At 41.4% G+C, this 13,389-nt stretch overlaps 2 protein-coding genes across 4 annotated transcripts in view; one reads left to right on the forward strand and one right to left on the reverse strand.

Moving 5' to 3' along the window:
* The window catches only part of LOC146866687 (uncharacterized), a 406,500-nt gene that overhangs the window by 302,368 nt on the left and 90,743 nt on the right, over window positions 1-13,389 (reverse strand). For all 3 annotated transcript variants that reach the window (XR_014960462.1, XR_014960461.1, XM_085600275.1), the window contains exon 2: window positions 8,125-8,229. Coding sequence is in view for 1 of the 3 variants with exons in the window: in XM_085600275.1 (XP_085456401.1) it covers window positions 8,125-8,229 (105 nt within the window). In the remaining 2 variants the exon portion in view is untranslated. The remainder of the gene's footprint in view (window positions 1-8,124; window positions 8,230-13,389) is intronic.
* CYB5R1 (cytochrome b5 reductase 1) overlaps window positions 1-13,389 on the forward strand; it is a 151,576-nt gene that overhangs the window by 31,204 nt on the left and 106,983 nt on the right. The window contains exon 2 of the mRNA XM_085600251.1: window positions 9,645-9,794. Coding sequence (XP_085456377.1) covers window positions 9,645-9,794 — 150 coding nt within the window. The remainder of the gene's footprint in view (window positions 1-9,644; window positions 9,795-13,389) is intronic.

A 13,389-nucleotide genomic window follows, 5' to 3' on the forward strand; every position in this document is an offset into this window, starting at 1 on the left:
TACAAGAGGTGGGAGGTAGATCCCAATCATTTAGTATTAGACTTCTGGGTCTAGATTTATAGGTCCTGGGACTGGTGTATGAGGTTTTAAATATAAGTTTCGTCTGAATGCGCAGGCAGTAATAATAAATGATAATTATTCAGATTAAACTGAATTCTGATTGTAGAATAACGAATAATGATTGAGGGGCGGCACTCTTTTGCTTAATCCTAAATTAGAAGAAATCGCAATATTTCACTGCGTTCTATCATGGATAAAAGCGCATGCCAAAAGCTCAAGCGTTTACTGCTATACCTTATTAGAAGTCTGAAGAAATGAAATGATGAGCATTAGTATGTGCCCTAAGAGCCCTGCTACATACAACGACAAGATACATGAACTATAAGCATTTCGCCACAGGATAAGAAAACGCATAATTTAATCAGTCTTATTAAGCACGGATGTTTATTGTATATTGGAGGAAATTCATCCACGGGGTCAAAGGTTCTAGGCAAATAAAAAATGCCTTTTAAATGGAAAGTAGGTCTGAGTTAAACTATACAGTGGTGAATGCCACTGTGTATTTAATGTTTGTGATGTTGCCAGTACTGGTCCTAATGGGGACCTAATCCCAACTTTTACTGGGAGAAATTTGTTTTCTATTATAGATCATGTATTGGTGTCTGTTTCCACCATTTATATGTGTGGTAACCTTGGTGTCATTCCCTCAATATTTAGTGACCATAATCTACTTACACTTTCGTTTTTCTTCTGGGGTCAAAGGCTGGACTCATTCGATTTAATGAATATTATTGACCCCATTAGGATAAAAGAATTAAGTGGATGGTCGATGATCCACGTACAAATCTGCAGGAAATAGCAGTGTCTAACCGTAGGGAATTGCTGTCTTCAGGAGGAAATCGCCTCAAATATAGTGATGGAAAACTTCTGTTACATTACAATTTCCATCAAATCACTTTTAACTAAGTATCCAAGTATATCAGGTAACAATAGATGGGGATGGGTTGATGATATTTGCACTATATCATTACAATTACTTAAGTATGCCTTGTCCAATTCCCTGCGAGATACATCCACTATTAAATTCCTTCGAAGCCAGTATAAATTAGCTATAGCGGCCAGGAAAAAGACGCTTCAGGCCGCAGCATGGGAAAACCTGGGCATTTCCGCAAAAACTAGGAATACCAAACTTTTCTGGGACACAGTAAATGATCCTTTTCTAAAGAATGATGATATCACTGAGTTTAGTACTTTTGTTCCTTCTGATATATGGATGTCCCATTTTTCTGGAATCTTTAGTAAAAGTGGAGAGACGATGAAAGGGTCCGATTGGGGGGAGTTGTGTGAGGGGGTTGCCTCCCTCTGAATATAACTAATGAAGAAGTTCTACGGGCTATACAGGCCAGCGCCGGGAGCCTGGCCACAGGCGGTGTGCCAGCCGATGTTTTTAAATCTGCCCCTGAATTATGGGGACCTATTTTAACCAGGGTGCTTAATTCAGCCATAACAGATACGATCCCACCGACATAGGGAGACTCCATCATTGTACCTATATTTAAAAAAGGAGACAAAATAGATCCCAAAACCTATCACCCTATTTCGAGGGTTCTGTTATTAAGACTAGAGGAATGGGCCCAAGGGCATTTGATTTGATCCCCAGTGCAGTTTGGGTTCAGGTAACGGCTGGGGACTATCGAGCAATGTATCAACTTGGAGCTATACTAGGGCTAAGGGAGGTACACTCTATGCTTTGCCGATTTTAAATAGCGCATTTGATTCGGTCAACCATAATTTACTCTGGCCATCTTTAATTTCTATGGGAGCACCTAGGCCGATCGTTGAGTTTCTCTCCCGTTTGTATGAGAACCTAACCAGTCACGTCCATTTTGGCCTTCCGGGGGAATGCTCTCCTAACTTTAAAGTAGGGCGAGGTATATGGCAAGGAAGTGTGTTGGCGCCAATAATAATAACAATAATAATACATTTATAAAGTGCGAACAGCTACCTCAAACAGAGGTATCCTGGCACTATAACAGTAGGCGGCACGCGAAGATGATGAGGAGCAGGCCACATGAGCTCTACCCTAGGCTTAAGAGCCAAGTTTTGAAAGGCTTTCTGAGTAGCAGCTCTGATTCAATTTGGCGAATATAGTTTGGCAGAGAATTCCAAAGCTTAGAAGCCCCCACTGTGAAGGATTTACCTCCAACGCGAGCTTTAACAAAGCGCGGAGTATATAGCAACTGCCACCTCCAACAGTGCCGTCTCAGTACTGAAACCAGTCAGAAAACCGTACTGAGTATCATGCAAAATATCATAGCTCTCAATAAAATTAGCCAATTGTCGCTGGACCATTTTTTCCAGCATTTTTGCTGGTGCTGGTAATAATGAGATTGGGCAATAGTTATTTATCTCCCCTTGATCCACATTGGGGTTTTTTCTGAGGAGGAGGAGCACGGCGTGCTTCCATGTATCAGGGAAAATACCAGAAGCAAGAGATGTGTTCAATATATGATCCAGAACATGGATTATCGGGTGGGCCAGCTCTTTCCACAATTTAGGGAGGCATGGGTCCTCTGGGGATTCTGACCTACATCTCCGGATCTCTGCCAGTGCTTCCTGCTGGGAGAGGGGAAGGAATTCCGTAAAGGCGAACTCGGAATTACTACTCCCACTTTCTTCTGTTTTTTCGGTCCCTACCACAGTTGTAAAGGTTTTGTAGACTTTCCGAATTTTGCTATTGAAAAAGTCCGATATTTTTGCACACAGAGAGGGGGACGGTTGAATTTCATTCTACAGCTCCCTCGGTTTGGAGAAGGAGCTGACAACCCTGAATATTTCCTTGCTTGAGTTTTCTGCATCATTAATGCGCTTCACCAAGTAGTCCATCCTTGCCTCGCTCATCAATTTGTGGAGCTCTTTCAGTGCTTTATTATATGCCAATTTGGCCGTTGCGCTGTAATCCACCCTCCACAAGCGTTCCAATTTTTTACATCTACTTTTATTTAATCTGAGAGTCTCCGAGAACCATGTGGCCGAGTGGGATTTCCATATCGTTTTTGTAGCTCTGGCTGGGGCAATGGACTCCACTGCGAAGGAAATCCACCTATTTAGAGCGGATGTGTCAGCATTTGGATCACTCGATAATAGTGGTTGACTCTCTTGCAAAACTAGTCCAGGGGACTCGGCTGTAAGCTTCTTCCAGTTTCTTTTTGATACATAGCGAGTTCCCTTGCTTTGAATGGATTTTTCCAAACTGAAAGAAAACGGAATTAAGCAGTGGTTTGTCCAGACCAGTTGATATGGGGTCTCGGTTATCAAGGTCAGAATATTAGAGAACAGAAGATCTATGGTATGCCTGCCCTATGAGTGGGCAATTTTACATGCTTAAAGTCACCTACTGCTGTAAAGTTGGAATTCTGTAGTGATTTCTGGGCAACTAAGTTGCAGAGCTCAGGAATTATACCTGGTGAACAGTCAGGGGTTCTGTATACCAAGAGTCCCGCCAAAAAGGTCGTGGGGCCGATCTTAATGCAAAAGTTCAAGCCTTCTATCAAGCCCATGTTGTGCAACCCTGAAGTTGAGATTTCCCAGAAGTCCTTTACGATAATTGCTACCCCCCTCTTTTTCCCCCTCCCTATTTGCACAACAGATTTTGAAACCCGAGGGAATGGCTAGAGCTGCTGCTGATAAGCCTACATCTTTCAGCCAAGTTTCCATCAAAAACAGACATTGTCTGCTAGTAATAGCCATATATCTTCTGCATGTTTAGGCAGAGATCTACAATTGATCAAACACACTCTAAGCTTGCCAGCCTGCTTACTTTGCCCCCCCCTTGCTGCAACCCTTGTCTCTTTTGCCTTGGGGCTGCCTAGTGTGCCCCAGAGTCAGGTTGCATCCTTTACAGTTGCATGGGAGTGCTTCATTTACCAGATTAATGGTATGTTCACGCGGACAAAGATTACTCCTTAAGGATAGGAGGTCGTTCCTTGACCACTTTATTCTCTTGCTGCTATTAAATCGAGCAGCATGGCTGGCGCTGGCCGCGGTCCAGTCGCGGACGGGCACGTCCGGGCTTCCCTTCGGAGCGCCCAGGCCCTTATGCCTGTTAAGTACTGGAACAGAAGTGAGGGAGCTGAGGGGGATGAGCCACGTCTCTCCGCGCATTCGGCCGGAAGAGCCGCGGCGGACAGGGGACCAGCGTGTAAGTAAAAGTGCCAAGTGCCTGAGGTAATCCAAGAATAAAATGTAAACTCCGCTAAAAACAATATTATTTTCCATTTTTATTAATGGGGTAGATAACCACTTACAGACAATCCAGGATGATGCCCTCCGGGCAGCTGGCTACCCTATACCCATACTATTATATGCAGATGACGCAGTATTATTAGCATGGACTCCAGTCGGCCTCCAGAGACTTATGGATGCTTTTTCAGAATTCATGACACAAAAGAAAATGGTAATTAATAAATCTAAAACATTCACCATGGTCTGTGGGCCTAAACCTAAATCCTGCAAATCGTTCTTTATTGATAGCAAAAGTAGTTCACTGTATTATTGGAATGCTATCTTGGTATCTGTTTTTCAGGAAATGACTCATGGTCACAACATATTTTAAATACTTGAGCTAAAATGAGTAGGGCATCTCAAGGGATTTTTACATTTTCTCCAAAACTAGGGAATTGACCAATTAATGACATTGTAGCCATTTATAAAGGAAAAGGAGTGAGCACAGCCCTTTATTGGGCTGGCCTCTGGGGTTATGCAAATTGCAGGCCCTGCAATTAGAAGAAAATAGTTTTTTAAAACGCTTCTTATGCCTACCCTCCTCTGCATCAAATACTATTGTACATCATGAGGTGGGACTATGGTTTTTAGAGGATCTTTTATTGGTTAGACCGTTGTTATTGTGGGCTTCACTTTGGTACAGGGAAGAAACGGATTTTACTCAATCAACTATTTTATATTGTTTAACCCTAAATGATGCATTAAGTATTCCCTGGTTATTGTATATTAACTCCTCCCTCGAAAGGCTGTTTAAGATATCCATTTGGTTGGATCCTACAAAAGTATTGTCCCTTACAGAGAAAGGTATTAGAGAACTCTTTTTCCAGCATCGACTGGATCATAGATCAGCGGCCGAGCAGAATAAACTAACGGTCGCCATGTATAAATCTTTTAATTTGGAGGAGGGAGGTAATAAATATTTATCATATGTGACTATTGTTCAGCATCGTTTTGTGCTGATAAGAATGAGATGTGGCATTGTACACCATTTAGTCGCATTCCCAAATATGAAGTCCCGCCCACCTGATATGGTACTATGCCCTTGTGATAACCAAAGCATATTGCATTTTTTTATTGTTTTTAATTTATTTTCAGAATGTTAGGTGTTTTTATCTTAAACCATTGTTTGCTGCTCAGAACATTAGGTCATATAAAGTAGCAATGACATTTTTGGTGACACGTGACGATCCTTCAATAAGTTATAATTAGGGCTCCCGGTTTGATATTTATTTTTTCGCCATTTCCGTCTGTATTTATCCATATTTATTTTTCGCTAATTTTATCTGTATTTATCCATACTAATTTTGGGTTTTGTGGAAAAATGAAGCTGAAATTTGTATATTTCCACATTTATTTAACCGATAAATATGCACTTCTGCTTGAATGTCTGCCAGGTTTCAGTGCTGTGAACACACGCAGAAGATAAATCAGTGCATTTCAGTATCGACCTTGTGCATATCTACTGCTGTTAAAGCTTCTTTACTAAAATCCCTTTCTTTTTTAACCCCCTTATCTATCAATCCACACATCTATTCTTCTAGCAGTCATGGCAGGTGGTATTTAGAACTACTCAAAAAACAACCCAATTTCCGTTTTTATTCACATTTAAAAATAAATACAGACAAGAAAATGTTTTCTGTCTGTATTTATCTGTAAAAATGGAAAACAGGGAGCCTTAGTTATAATGTTGCTTTGTTTATCCTAAAATCGATTGATGCAAGGAAAAGTATTCTGTTAGAGTGTAACAAATTAACTGACTTTTTATAACTGTCACTATAAGCTATATCAAATGTTTTAATTTTTTTTTTTTTTTTTAGATGTGCTCTTTTTATTGCACTTTTATGGCTGTTTTCTTTGATAGCCAAATAAAGATTAAAAGAAAGAAAAGTACTGTCATAAATGAGGGACATTCCAACTGGATATCTCTTTGCCAACTCTGGTCTAATACCTCGAGTTGTTCTATAACCTCAAAAGGAACATTTGGCTGCTCTTGTCTGATTCAAAGACCTTTAGCTACTAAGCCTACCGTAACTCAATCATATCAAATTAGCCGTGCCATAACTCCATCTTTAGGTTTAAAGAAATTTGGGCTAAGATTTAGACATGAAAGTCCACATTATGAAATTGCTCCCACAATGTTACGCACTACTAAGGTGTATGTTATGTTCTTTTTTCCCCTAAAACATTACTCTTCAAAAAACAAATGTAAAAATGCATGCAAGCAAGATTAGAGAAGGCACAGGGTCGCCACCCTATTTATAGAAGACGAAGACAGTGTTTCTGGTATGCGCTTGAATGGAGGTTAACAAAAAGGACTGTAGGGTGGCCGTAGGTGGGTCTGATTAATCTCAATTTCCACTAAAGTAACGTACCAATAATTGTTCACATGTTCATGGTACTAGTCTAGCTGAAGGTACATCCAACTAGAGAATGTGATTTCTTTAGGGCACCAGAGGAATTTTGGAAGCCAATCCCTTATCCAAGGGCAACCCGAGAGGATACGAAATCTTTACCTTTAAAAGATTGTTACTCCAGTTACCATTCATGTCTTTTGCCCCACTTGTACCATTACACTAGTCTCATTCGTTTTTCAAATCACTCCTGAACCCTTTATTTCCGTGATCTGCTTTTATTTGTAAACTCTGCACAGGCTAAACACCTTTGCCTCCATCACTGCATTTTTTTGATCTGACATTCGCCAACACGTTTTGATTTCTCCTAAAATTATATATAGAATATACTTCCTTACAGGGTCTTACAGCCAGCCCTCTTCATATATGGTCTGTTATTGTATCATTTACATTTTGTTCTAATAGCATACAGCATGCGACAGTGGTTGAGCTCACTTCAGACATTGGCTAACGTCACTGTCAGTGACAGCATTCTGCCCTTATACAAGGAGCACATTCAGGCACAAACAAGTTCACTTAAGTGCCACCAGAGGCTACTATTGCAATGTTTCTTTTTGAGATTAAAAAATACTTTTGTTTTTATCCACTTTTTTATTTTTATTTAAAATTGACGAGGGTCAGGTCCACCAGCTTTCCCAAAAATAAAGTTTTGTAAAACCATGATAAAACAAAACAGACCTTGACAAAGCCAAAAGGTTGAGTCTTTGACTCCTCTATCTCTATTGGTGTATTAAGAAATCTGAAAGGCTCGCAGCCAACGCCAGACTTATTGTCTATGCCAATGCTTGTTTACTGGTTTTATCTATTAACTTGCAATCATTTTTATCTAAGTCTTTGATAAAGTGTATATTTAGTCTACATGGTAGTTGACAGTTACTCTTTGGGCAGCCTAATCTATTTCCTAACCTTGAATTTCTAAATTCAGTACTCTTGATTTCCTTCTTTGTTTTAATTTTCATGAACGCACAATACAGGTAACAGTAGTAAATGATTTACTATCGAACATTAGTAAATGAGTTAAAAAATAATAGTACCCTCTCATCTTGTTGGTATTCCTCCTTTCAGAACAAAACATATGATAAGTAATCCGTTCCTTTGATGCCCTGTTGTTGGGATCGGGTCCAGTGATAACCAAGCACTAACAAGGCGGACAATAGCCACATGAATGTATATAAAAATCCTCAGAACTATAGAATCGCTACAACAAAAAAGAATAATCGGCGATGATGACATGAATAGTTGTATAGTACACACAGCAGAAATGAATTTAAAGATTACTCCCAATATCCTGGGAGAGCAGGGCGAGTTGCTATACTGAATATAACCTCTGCCTCTTTAATAGAACATCTTAGGCAACTTGATGGTGAGTTTTTTTTCTTCGTATATAAATATAGCTGGATAGAACGTTATAGTGTTAGTTATGTCTTACCAAATTGAAGCATGCTGCATTCTTTCGAAGGATTGTATTTTGCTCAAGGACATGTCTATCTGCAAGTGGCATCTGGTCGCTGTCCCAATAACAAGCATCCAAACCCTAAAAATAATCCGAAAGATCAAAGTTTAAAGAATTTCCACTTGTGCATATGATATACTGATCTAGTTCTCCCAAACCCAACCTTCCCCTTCAATCTAAGAGCTGATGTCTCTAACCGACAAATATTCTTCTTTTCCTTGATAATTGCTCAATAAAGAGAAATTTCAGCCTCTTCCTTTGACAATTACTTGCTTCAGATTTGATACCCCAGACCATGACCTTTTGTGGAATACAAACATTTTCTCTATTAAATTCTATAAAGAGGTTAAAATCCTATATAAATTCTAATGGGTCAAAAAATGTTCAGCAGTCCTCTGATAATTTACATGTTTCCAAAATGCACGGCACCCAGTTTATTGCCTATGGCCACCTTGAGCCCATAGAAAACTCATACTTGTTTTGCACCCACATGTTTCGGAATCCCAAACTGACAAATCTTGGGATCAAGCATCCGCAGAGAAGTTCCTGCATGAAGACAACTGGTGTGCATTACCATGTTTTGGGGGGCAAAAAAGATAAAAAATGTGACACAGGTTCTTGATACGTACAATGTCCTAGCTAGCTAGTCCGAGTTAAGGAGGACTAGCATGCACCAACATATTTCTAAGATTGTACAGAAGTAGAAAATATATAGTTTTAGTACTTTCCATAGAACCCTGAATTTAATATCTGTCATCAAATGAACAGTGCAGCATAAACGGTGATTTTGCTACTATTTTGTGATCTGTGCTAATTACACGTAATTGATTGTGCAGACTACATTCATTAGGAAAACCTAAAAATATTTGGTATTGTAGCACTCCAAACACTCAGGACAAAATTTCTTTGATTAGTGTCCCAGGGTTTTGGTTTGTCCTTTTGAGAAATGCGACACATTTGAGTAAATTAGTTGAAAACAAAATGGTAATACCGCCACATATCTTCAGTCTGCAACAAGGTTTTGATTTAGGGTTTGCACCAATACATAGCTGTAAATGAGCCACGAAACATTTAATCTGTATGGGTACACAAATAAACCAAAGTGGTACCTGTGTTTAAACAACATAATGCCATTTTTTCCTTTTCTTGCATTGGTCTGTTCCAAGTTTGGCCAACATTGTTCCACCAGGGATGGAGCCATGTCATATTTTCAAGATAACCACCAACTTCGTAAATAATCCTTGTTTACATTAATTGTATACATATGCGGATCATGTGAATAGCCTGTACATCTGCAGTCAGTATGACGCTCCTAAACCAATGTTAGATACCTCTATTTTAGACAGATGTGGGATTGAAGGCTTCTTTGGAGATGAGGGCTGGAAAATCTTTTTGCTGCATTTCATTGTGAAAGAAAGCTGCATGATGTCCCTAATTCTTTTAAACTATTGATCATCATACTGTGAGTAACTTTATTTCCTTTGATGCTTTTACAGACTTCCGGTGTGCTGGTGGCTGTAGGAGTGGTGGTAATAACAGCAGTTGGCCTTGCAGTTGGAAATTACATATTCAGGAGGAAAAAGAAGCCGAGAGTCACCTTGCAAGATCCAAATGAGAAGTATCTGCTTAGACTCATCGATAAAACAGTAAGTTTGTTTGGGCTCTCATGACAGAAACACAACGAGCAAATGCTGCAGGTTTCCTGCCCATCTACCACCCAGTCTATAAGCTTTTGCTTTTTAGGTCTTCCTTAGGTTTGTTGCCAAACACATTATGTTTTAGTAGCTCAGAGCCTGACTATCGATTACCATTGATTGGCTTTATTGTTACTTTACCATTGGTTGGCTTTATTGTCACTCTAATTTACTTGCTTATTATTTGTTAGCTGTGTGGGCTTTCTTTCTCCTCATGTTTTTTACACATGGATGCATTACTGTGTCTTTCCACTGATTGGTTTTTCAAGCACTACTTTTCTTGTTTGTTTAAGAACTCTACCAGAGTGCGTGTTTTGTTTTGTCATGCTGTGAGAAGGAGAGACGACGACACTCAACTGATCCTCTCCCTCACCAAGGACCCCATCACCGCCAAAGCCAACCTCCACGAAGGAATGAAGGCCAGCCGTCTGAAGCTGAACTCTGACAAGACGGAGGTCCTCATCCTTGGCTCCAACCCTTCAGCCTGGGACGACTCCTGGTGGCCGACGGCACTGGGAGCAGCCCCGACACCCACCGACCACGCACGCAACCTGGGAATCCTCCTCGACTCAACACTCCCAATGACCAAGCAGGTCAACGCCGTCTCCTCCTCCTGCTTCAACACCCTCCGCATGCTCCGCAAGATCTACAGATGGATCCCGACAGATACAAGAAAGACAGTTACTCAGGGCCTCGTCAGAAGCAGACTCGACTACGGAAACGCCCTCTAAGCGGGAGCTCCGACCAAGCTCATCAAACGACTAAAACGCATCCAAAATGCTTCGGCACGACTGATCCTCGACGTACCACGCCACGGCCACATCACCCCCCCCCACCTGAGGGACCTGCACTGGCTCCACGTCAGCAAGAGGATATCCTTCAATCTCCTCATCCACGCACACAAGGCACTCCACAAGACCGGCCCAGCCTACCTCAACAGACTGCTCTCCTTCTACATCCCCTACCGCCAGCTACGCTCCGCCGACCTCACTCGCCACCGTCCCGCGCATCCGAAGAACAACCACCGGAGGGAGATCCTTCTCCCACCTCGCCGCCAAGACATGGAAAGCCCTCCCACTGAGCCTACCACAGACCCAAGACCTGCTGACCTTCAGGAGGATGCTCAAGACCTGGTTGTTCGCTCAGTAGCGGCCCCCTCCCCCCCCAGTGCCTTGAGACCCTCGCGGGTATGTAGTGCACTTTACAAATGACTGACTGATTTTGTTGCTACCACCTTGTGTGCTTCTATCCCCCCTCTGCCACACTCCGTGTTCCTCACTCTCTCTCGCCCATGCACCTCTACCCAAATACCCCTGTGTTTCTTTCTCATCTGCCTGGTTAATCTCCAACAGCTCCAAATTGCACTTTTTTCAGCCATTTGTTCCCCCACCCTGTGTTGCTTCCTCTCATTTGCACCCCCTAGTTGCTTCTGCCTCTGTTGCTTGCCCCACCTGCTGTATAAAACCCACCCCATACCCTCTTGTTGCATCCACCTTTTGTCCCCTGCATTGCATCCACCACCCATCCACGCCCCCGTTGCTTCGCTCCCCGCTTTCACAAAAATATTAATGCTTTTGTGGGTTTTTTTCTTTATAGTTGGCGATTGATCTCGAATCAGTAATTAAAAAGAAAAACTGGCACGTTATTTTAAAAGTGTCTACAAAGTGAGGCAGGTGACACTGTCAGAAGCTTTTTAAAATGTTTAATTCTTTAGCCATTTGGCACAGCATTGGGGATGCTGTGCTGCATGGCTAACATCATTTGCACAGCCATTGGGTCCGAAAGGCGAGACCTATTGGCTTTGCCAGTGCTCGTTATTACCCCTTCACGGATTATGGAACAAGTTGGTTTATGGTCTGTTCGCCAGTGGCATGCATACTGAACCAAAAGCATGTTGATGAATGTAGCTATCTGACTCCCAATACGCCCATTGAGCACACATCCATAGTTAAAAGAATCTCCTTTAATAATAGTGCATTAGTTTAGAATATATGGCTCTTGTATTCAAAACAACTGCATTCACAACAGATCTCCACAAAGTGAGTCCAACTCACACTTGTCTTGAGACGCCATGTTGTGTAAATAGATCGAGGAAGGAACATGTTTTTCCCTCTTGATGTCAAGAGAATTACTGTCCCTGTTACAGAAATGCACAACGCTCTTCAGATGTCCCTTCACAATGGCACTGTCTACCACAAATCTCAGTGCCTAACTTACTGAACTATCCCATCAGTCTGTTCACATCTACCCATTAGTCTCCTTTTCGCACCCCGTTGTGGGTGGGATAACTGGCAGTATCTGCGCACTTTCTGTGCAGCCCTAGCTCTGCGTCGTTGGTGTATTATTCTTGTGTCTTTGTATTCGGTGGATTTTGTCCGCACCAGGGTTGGCTCATTCCTTCCCTCTGTGCTTATGTTGCAGCTCCATAACCGGGATTCCAACAAATATCCTGCTTGTGTCCCCAGTGTTCTTGTATTTAAGTTGGCTACAGATCAAATTAATGTGAAAAGGGCAATGTTGAAAAAAACAATGTTAAGTTGCTGAAGTTGTAGAGATAACAGATTTCCTGTACACATATCTTATAAGTTTTTTACTAAGCACAGTTTCTATGTAAATACACAGCCATGAAATGTCGAATAACGTCAACCATTTTTAGTGTGTATTAACTAAATGCTTTTTGCTTAAGCTATATCATTTTTATTAAATGAGTAGATCTGGCCTCCAAGGGTGGTCCTCCTACAGAGCCACTGTAGTTCTTCACCCGGGCAGCCCCTGTGTTTTCTGCATTGTTCGGGGTCGCCAAAGTTGCTGCCCAATCTGTGTAATCCTCGCCACAGATGTTTGCGCTACTACAAAATGAGCAAAGATGACTGAATTCTCCACACCTGGCCCAATACTTTGCAAGAGTAAACTAGTCACTTTCTACCTATTTACTGCTTTATTATGGCATTAACGAGGAAATCATTCTGTCCAGAAGGCGATAATATCCCATTCGATTAACTAGGCATAAAGGCTTTTATCGACCCCTGGTAACAAATCATTAAACATTCAAATTGAAAGCATAAATACCTCTTTGCACGAGTTGTGAATCAAACGTTTTTATGGCAATATAATGTTTACATTGCCGTGTTATCTAATCTGCAGTTGCTTCAAAAGGCTCCCAGAATTACAAAGAATCGCACGCATTTGACTGGCTGCCAGTGCAAAAGGAGCTACTAATCTTACTAGAAATTAAAAAAATGCCTATATAAATCAAGGTAAAATCGTTAATTATATCAGAAAACAACACAAACAAATGTGCTCTCATTTGCTGTTGCTTTCAACTCACCCACTTCGTTCTCGCCACTTGTAATGGGTCCTTCCTTCCTTCCGGGGTTGTTACCAGATTTTCTTGCTTTCTGGAGTTGGGTATATTTTTCACTTCTACTAAAGTGTGAGATCTGAGTTTTGGACCTTAGCCTCCTGTGCTCTGATTGAAATTGTTTCCTATCACTTAGATTCAGTTCCCAGGAAACGTGCCTGGCCTGCCTCTGTGCCTGGCCAGGGT

This window comes from Triturus cristatus, chromosome 1_2, assembly GCF_964204655.1.
Source record: "Triturus cristatus chromosome 1_2, aTriCri1.1, whole genome shotgun sequence".
NCBI classification, from domain to species: Eukaryota; Metazoa; Chordata; class Amphibia; order Caudata; family Salamandridae; genus Triturus; species Triturus cristatus.